The following is an 8,987-nucleotide window of genomic DNA, read 5'->3' on the forward strand; positions in this document are numbered from 1 at the left end:
AACCCTTAACTACAAAATATCTCGCCTTAAATATTATATAAATGCCCTTAGATATTACAATACCTCGAGACCGTATTCCTATGAGCGTGTATAAATTACTATTTATCTAATTATCAATCTTTACCCTACAAGAGATTGCAGACAATCTATAAATTTGTTCACGTTTAAATTTATTTTATGTGCATTTTTATGTATATATTAATACATTATCTGAATGAACTGGTCGTTGTTTGTATCTAATTCAAGCCTGTTTCCTTGCGATGATTTCATTCGTTAATTTCGGAAGAATTCATTGGCGGTTTTACGCATGTAGCTTGTCGGGGTTTAGAGCATTCAATCAATGTAAAATAAATTAATACTATTTTATGTGTTTGAAGAGATGGCTGTAGACAACATAAGATGGATGGAATTCCTTTGGGTTAATAAATGAAGTAGTCAAGATTAATTAAGGTTATATTAGTATAAGATATATAATAATATATCTAAACCGCTTAATCAAAGTTTACAATAAAATAACTAATTAAGAAAAAACTTTTTGAACGGATTAAAGCTATTATATACCGACGTTTCGCGGTCACGGTGCGTGCGTGGTGGACGTGCGTGGTCACGGTGACTGAAGACAAGAGGTGTTAAATGTCAAAAGTATCACAGCTACAGAGAAAGTTGTTTTATCTGTATTTATTGCCCCGAAGTTGATATCGACTAAAAGATGACGGGTTTTTGTAAAAATGACTCACGGTGTCCTCTGTTATCGCGGATTGTTTGTCTTCGGGTTTTAATTTGGATATTATTGGATCCCAGGTGTTTGATAATTTTAGGCCGTCTTCTCTATTGAAATTGGGGTGTTTTTTTATTTAAATGACTTCGCGTACTAATCTTGGGAAGAATATTTTTTCTTTCGTAAGTACTTTTGGTTGGTCAAGGCGTATGTAATGATTAGGCCTATGTAGTGTGTGTTCACAGACTGATGATTTTGTGTGTCGTCTATGTCTTATGTCTGCAATGTGCTCTTTGAGTCTGCTGGACATATTGCGTTTAGTTTGCCCTATGTAAGACAGGCCACAGTCGCAATCCAGTTTGTATATACCTGCATCTTGCAACGGGGTGTTACTTTTTATTGGGAATTGCTGAATCCTTGTGCAGCTTGAAAATTGTATTAATAGAAGCTCGTTTTAGGATCCACCTAATTCTATCTGTAACTCCCTTTACATATGGCAGGTAGGCTGGCTGACGGGGAACTGTTTGTGTATTGTTTTTGTTTCTGTGATGCAGCCGGGGGATGCGCAGCTTGTTTCGGTATAGCACCTGTTTTACATGCTGTAGTTCCTCCTTGAGGTGGGCAGCATCACAAAGACGTTGGGCTATCTGGAACAAACATTTACCGACAGAAAGCAGTTGTGAAGGGTGGTGGTGGGATTCACCATTGAGGTACCTATCTGTGTGGGTTGCCTTCCTGTGTATTGTGTGACCTAGTGTGCTATCCGCTTTGCGTGTAATTAAAATATCCAAAAAGGGCAAACAGTTGTTGTTCTCTTGTTCAACAGTAAATTTGATGTTGTTGTGTATTGAATTTAAATGTGCTAGAAATGCAGATATTTTGTCATTCGGGAGTACTACAAATGTGTCATCGACATATCTCTTGTACATTCGAGGTTTAACCGGGGCATTTTCCAGAGCTCTCTCCTCAAAGTCCTCCATGAAGATGTCAGCGACTATAGGTGACACCGGAGAACCCATGGCTACTCCATCAACCTGCACATAGAACTCATCTTTCCACATTAAGTATCCTGATGTGAGACAGTGTTTTACAATATCTGGTGACATGTTCTGTTCATTAAGTCTTTTTGCAATATCTAAGCAGTCATTTAGTGGTAAGTTTGTAAATAGTGACTCAATGTCAAATCTCACCACGGGTTCATTGTAGAGTAATTTGAGATCTCTCAATGTTTCCACAAAGTGGTAAGAGTCCTTAACATAAGCACTAGTGTGTCCCCTGAGAGGGGATAATATTGAGACTAAGTGTTTGGCTAATTTGTATGTGGGTTAGTCTATATGACTGACTATGGGTCTTAAAGGATTGTTTTGTTTGTGTATTTTTGGCAAACCATACATTTTTGGTATTACGCAGGCTGTTCTTAAAGATTTAACGTCTAGTGACAGTGTTTTGGAATATTTAGTAAGGAGGCTAGATGTTTGTTTTATTACCTTGTTTGTGGGATCCTTATCGACTTTTTTATAGATATTGCCATAGCCTGACATTTGATGGCAGGCGAAAGCAAGATGGCTCTCCTCCTAAACGATGTCAATAACTATATAGCCAAGATTGGTACGCGAAGCCATTGAAATAAAAAAACACCCCAATTTCAATAGAGAAGATGACCTAAAATTATCAAACACTACACTAACACTAACAGCAATAAATATAGATAAAACAACTTTCTCTGTAGCTGTGATACTTTTGACATTTAACACCTTTTGTCTTCAGTCACCGTGACCACGCACGCTGAAAAGCATGCGAAACGTCGGTAAAAATTTAAAATTTAGAATTATGTAAATAATTATAAGTTTTAATAATAACTTTAATCCGTTCAAAAAGTGTTTTTCTTAATGTGTAAAAGCTATTTTAACAAAAGACAATACTAAATAACTAATTACTTGATTAAACGAATGTAAAAAGAAAACTGAACATGTGATATAAAACATTTAACGTTTCACTATAAATTACTTTTTTTTGCTTTGTTCGTAGAAAAGCGGAGGTGTAGTGTAGTTAATGTTTCAATTTAACTTTAAAGAATTCAAACTACATCATTTTGTATGATTTTTATGATTTCAATAATGCAGACAAAAGGGCACGATTTGTTTTTATTTTCAAGTATATATTAATGTTATATGTGATGTGTTTCAAAGCATGAGGCAGGAACATTTCTGTATTTGTTTTATTCATCATATTTCTATGATAAGAACCTCTGATATTTCCTTCAGAAAAATTTGAGATTGCAATCAATCTCAATTCTTTTTCTGCGAAAGCAGAACTCTGTACCATTAGTACCTACTACGGTTTAAAGCAGTAGTAGTTTTATGTATTACATTAAACTAATCATTACGTAATAGTTACATAATTTAAATTTGATAACATTTTGTTATATGTTTAAATAATATTTTAAAATCCATTTATGTATTACATAAAACTGCTACTACTACCCAATAACAAATATAACAAAATGGTTATATTACGTAATCTGATACGATTTTAAGTTTGTTTTCAACAATTTATTTTAACGCTTATAAACGAATTTTAAAACATTAAAATTTTATCAATTTTAAATTATGTAATTATTAAGTACTTACTTAAGTTAGTACCATATACCATACCATATAATTATTGAAAAATATAATACGAAAGTGAAACCAGTATATATACTATGTGGTAATACTATAATTACAAATTTTAATTAGTTTAACCATATTAATTAACAGATGGATTAACATTTTATATTAATTACATATTGCATTTCAACATTTTAGATTTTACATTATCAAACACTTGGTATAAAAAGGACCTTACTGTATGTACCTTCTTCGTATTGGTTATTCTCGGAAATCATATAATTTCAATTCAAGTTTAAAAATTGACTTCATTACTGAGTAAATATTAAACTACATACTTAAAAATAACAATTTCAATTGTTAAACAGTGTAATATATTTATTTACGAATTATTAAAGGTTAAAATAAAATATATTTAAGGTTTTTACTATATAAAAATTCGGAATTGTTCAAACACTTATAAATCGAGATTTTTACAAAAAAAAACATGGTTTTTGATTGACTGTATTTGTCTCTGTCCTCAATAGCAGATAATACTGGCTCCAGAAAACCTTTCTAATAAGTTTATATTGAAAATTTCAGAAGAATATTTACAAGTACCTTATTTTAACAATTTAACCTTAAATATTATAGTAAAACTAAATTTAAAAAAGTGTGTGCGTACAAAGTACACATGTCGGAAGAACATGAAACTTTTATTGTAAATTAATTATTACTCAGGTAAAAGCCCCAATAGATGATCATGTACTAGTATATGAATACTCCATGTATTTGTATATCTATATTCACACTGTTTACACACTGTATACGTACTAATGATAATATAAAAAAATAAATAAACTTTACTGCACAAGACGTATGCGACAGAATTGCAATCTAAAGTTCTAATATGTAACTACTAAACGAATACATCAACCAATAGCGTGTATTTTTTCTCGATCTCTCTTTCTCACTCTCTCTCAATCGATCTTATTCGCTCTCTCTCTTTTCCTCGACAAAAAGATGTGCAGCGGCACATCTTCGTCATGCTTCATCCGTAAAAAATTTATGCACCTAAAAAAAAGTTTCACATGAGAAAATAAAGTTTTATATTTTAATTAGGGCGACTAAGTTTTTTAAAGCAAGTATTATCACGGATTGACATATTGTTATTCAGGTCGTCAAATTTGATTTGATGGCTATATACTATTTAAAATAAATAACATTTAATTAAATTTTTCATGTCAATAATTGTATAAACTATAATAAATATTTAATTAGCAAATAGAATACTTCGCCCCAGACATTGGAGTAAATTATTTCGTTGCATTCTGTACAAACAAGCAAATAATAAGGATAGAATACTGCACACAATGTTACCTTTAAGTAATTATAGGCACGAGTGCTTCTCAAATCGCGAAAATTATAATTTAATTAATTACTGTGTGAGTTAGTTTCGTACATTTTCAGTGTGTGTTAGAATTTAAGGATAGCTTAGCAAATAAAACTAGACTGATATTGAAGCTCGCCGCCTTATATCATGTAAATAAATGCTACTAATACAATATGTATTAGTAACCGTCCATAGAGGCATAGCAATGTTAAAATCACAGTAGCATTTTGCACAACATTTCAAATTTAGACTTAATATATTTTACTACAAAAATAGTCATTGACTACAAAAAAGTAAAAAACCTTTATGAGTTAGATTTGCAAAGATAATCGTATAAATAACGGTCGAGGCGTTACCCTAAAAAGCAGTTACCGACAGCATATATGTCTAACATTTACATTTTTTAAAAACAAGTCCTCCGCTGCATCTATAAGTCTGTCTGTTCGCGAAACACTACGGTACCAAATTTATTACAGCTTAAAGAAATATCTAGAATGATCCACTCTCATTACGTCTTTGGGATCAGGAAGGTTTTAATAATATTTTAAGGTGTACCCTTGCGAAGTTGGGACGAGTCTTAATCTTTTATATATTAAATCGTGTCATTAGGACGAACATATTTATATAATGATCCGTTTGTAATTGTATGACACCAACGATTACGTTTTACAATCAATATGAAACATTCAGTTTCAAACTAAACAAACATAATAAATTTAATGAACAGAATATAACATAAAGTTTAATTGAATAAGTCAAAATTCATTGTCCATTCACAACGCGTCCGGCAAAGTCCGCACAAAGTATGCACTAGTACCATTATCACGTTGTTTGTATTGTAACTTTGTTTATTGTTTAGTACGTGCGTTTATAAAATGTTTACAACCGCAAAAGCTTGCAAGTAGCTTAATTTAAATAAAACAAGTAAAAATAACTAAATATAAAAGTATATATTATTTTTATTCTCTACGTGTTTTAGTGAATTCATCCAAGATTATTAACGTAGGGTAAAACAATAATTGTGATCTATGGTTCAGTAATCCATTTTTTATAAATACTTATCCTAAGAGAAGTGTAGTGCGAAAGTGTGGTATCTGATTAGTACTATCAATCAATTCGAAGCACGTTAAGTGTAGAGGCATGGTTTGTATGATGATAATATATATCTACGTGAGTTTATAGTTTAACGAATGGTAACATGCAATATAGTGAATAGCAAATATATTATAAAATATTACTACAAGTGCATTTTTAAAATGTGTAATTCCAAATTCATTCTTCAAGTAAAAAGCAAAGTTGACACTTTTCTTCTAAGGTGCAGGGTAGGTTTTTATTCATTATAGTGTTCAATTTTAGTAAATCTAAAATATTAAACACTTATCATATTACCTATTACCTAATACAAATCAATGTACATTTTTGCCTTTTAAAATTAATCTTAACTTACAAAAAACTTCTAGTAGTACTAGAATCTTCTAGAGTATAGGCTGGGAACCATGGGTTGGAAACACGGCAGACCAACTCTCTCCCACTATTTTCTCGTCTTACACGCCAAGTCAGAATACTTCTTGTTAATTGACCATCAACTTCCACCTATTAGCGGAGAAACATTTTAAAACTACAAAATATAATTCTAATTATTATTAACGATCTGTAACTTAATAAATTTTGTCAGAGGACAATATGAAATGTTAGAAAAATCTTTAAATGTTTACTTGTGAAGATCATTATGTCCGTTGTTTTGTAGCAAAAAATGCTGATGCTACGGGCCTCTACGATAGTTCGTAGATGTTACGCAGACTATTAATGAGCCCTCCCCAATCGAATGGACTATCTTCATTCTCAAATTGTTATATAATAAGTTGTTGATATAATTAATTTATTACAGAAACTATTATACTGATAGTATTCGAGATATAACTACCCTCTAATAAATATTGGACTACAGTCAAAATATGTTATAATGACAACTAAGGGACTACTCACATTTGGTCGTAAAAACCGATAGCCGTAACAGCCAATGAAGTTGTTATTAAGTACCTAATACGATAGAATTCAGCCAGGACTTTGATTTTGGTAAATATAACCGGTATGTTTTCCTTACGATGTCATCGTAAACGGTTTACCTTACGTTTACGTTTAAAATATAGTCAGTATTTTGGTAACTATGTTGGTATGTTAATGTTTATTATAAAACTGACGTTGACCATATACTTAAAAGTAAAAATTATACCTGCGTAAGCGTAATGTACTTCCAATAAACTTTAAGCGAAACATCTTTGACTAAGTGCTGCAATAGGGGCGGGTCAACTCTGCACCGTAATTTTGCCCCACTCGTTTCACGTGACAAGCTTTTTATGTGCACTTGACAATTGAGCGAGCCCCTAGCGATGCTTAGACGTTCATTGCCATGGTACCAAGTGATATCGGGTAAGGGCTTACCTTGAAACATATGAACTTTTCTTAAAGTAATTATATTATTAGTATTTTGGATGTAGGCTAGATAGGGATTTTAAATAGTATCAACACTAATTTATGGGTAACTTTATTATATTTAAATCTTAAAGTGAAATTTATATTTCAGATAATATAGAAATCTCACATCTTTATTTTTAATGATGCCCTCAAATTTTTACTATAAGTAACATATGTTACAGCTTACCACCAGGAGCCTGGCAGGACAGCTTGAGCTCCTGTCCTTCTCGATAAGGTCCAGCCAAGTTGCCAGTGATCTCTCGACCCTCGCTATCATATATTCTGGGTGGGTCAGGAGGTACTGTAAAATATAACTCTTTTATAAATTATATAACCATTATATGTATGCAGAATCGGTTAAATCTCGATCTAGTACAAAGTACTTGTTCAATTCAAATATAATATTGTTATCGTGATGACTTGATTTGTGTAAAATATAGTTATTTATGAGACAATTAAAATATAAAAACGAAACGTCTATTTTTTTTATTTATTAGTTTTTAAATAAAAAGCATCAATATAGTCTATCCTACATCTATACAAAGCTTCGTCATACTGAGTAACGTTATTAACAACTAGATGGGCTGCGGTAGTATCTGACTCGTTTAGGCCAAAGTGAGCTCATGTTTCGAACTCGCCTGCCAGAGCCCAGTGTGTTGGTGGTCCATTTCTAAAGTCTACACTGAAACAATATTTTAAATTAGTCCTTATGTTAATGACAAGTAAATGATGACGTCTTTATTAGAGTTTTATGGCCCGCGGTAACACAGTTTATTCGATTGTAACATTATGTTATATAGCATCTATTAAGGGACGATTGCAGAAAAGTTTTCAAGTCAGTTGATTTAAATGTTGCTTTGGTTAATCATTGAGATTTCATCCAGGAGTCCAGGTGGGTTGAGGTGCTATCTTGACTTTTGACAGTCCGTACAGGGAACGCGGGACAGTTCTGATGGACTCACATATATATATATATATATATTCGAATTAAGGCGGCGGTCCGGTCAAACGAACTAATAAATGATTTATATAGACAAGCATTATATATTAGTTTCGGTAAATTAAATACATTATATACAAGAGTACCCTTCTATGTGGACGATAAAATGCAAAGAACCCTTTGTATGCGATGCGACGTATTGTTAGAATATGGCTGGAATTTTTTTCCGAATCATAGAACACAAGTGATGCCAAATTGTGCGTACTTCCTCCATTGACTCATTTTAAAACAACACTTTACATCTGAATGCAGTATATGTATGTATAGTAAACAAAATTACGAAAAAATTGATCAATTTATTTAAAAAATTATGTACCACAAAGAACGGTTCGGTGGCCGTCGATACACAATCTTATACTAGAATAATAAGTCCTGAGTACATACCTCGTTACAATATCTTCTTGCCAGGAAGAAAGGCACACAATATTATCAGCCGTAAGGATTTGGAGAAATTTGGGAACAAAGAGACTTTAGAATGATATTAGCTAATACTTTACCTCACGATAGTTCTAAAAAACGCACTAAACACTCACTATAAAATTCACTATTATCAATTATAATTAACAAAAAGTACATATCAAAATAAAAATTGAAATTATGTATTTCGAACAGTCCCGCGTCCCAGTCAGGCACAACATAACTGAGTCAAAAACCGGAGGCTGGGACCAATTTTTGGGAAGACGTGACAAGCCCGCCACGGCTCTTTTTAAACCCGATTTATCATTTTATTTATAAAAGTTTTTATTTTATTTTTAAGGCATTTCGTGGATATACTAAAAATACATAAACTATATTTGCAGTTACAATTTATAA

General features: G+C 32.0%; 1 protein-coding gene across 1 annotated transcript; it reads right to left on the reverse strand.

Moving 5' to 3' along the window:
• Window positions 1-4,212: 4,212 nt before the first annotated feature.
• LOC123716497 lies at window positions 4,213-8,388 on the reverse strand. The gene is made up of 6 exons (XM_045672261.1): window positions 8,380-8,388; window positions 7,708-7,774; window positions 7,362-7,475; window positions 6,933-7,141; window positions 6,147-6,292; window positions 4,213-4,380 (listed from the first exon to the last, which is right to left on the reverse strand). Exons 1-6 carry the CDS (start codon window positions 8,386-8,388, stop codon window positions 4,287-4,289), a joined length of 639 nt encoding a protein of 212 aa, XP_045528217.1. The 3' UTR covers window positions 4,213-4,286.
• Window positions 8,389-8,987: the final 599 nt, after the last annotated feature.

This window comes from Pieris brassicae, chromosome 11, assembly GCF_905147105.1.
Source record: "Pieris brassicae chromosome 11, ilPieBrab1.1, whole genome shotgun sequence".
Classification (NCBI taxonomy): Eukaryota; Metazoa; Arthropoda; class Insecta; order Lepidoptera; family Pieridae; genus Pieris; species Pieris brassicae.

Coding starts and splice junctions, on each gene's coding strand:
- LOC123716497 (XM_045672261.1), bottom strand. Junction 7,142..7,361: donor GTCCTGCCAGGCTCCTGGTG/GTAAGCTGTAAC, acceptor ATATGTTTCAAG/GTAAGCCCTTACCCGATATC. Junction 4,381..6,146: donor AGTACTACTAGAAGTTTTTT/GTAAGTTAAGAT, acceptor ACTTTTTTTTAG/GTGCATAAATTTTTTACGGA.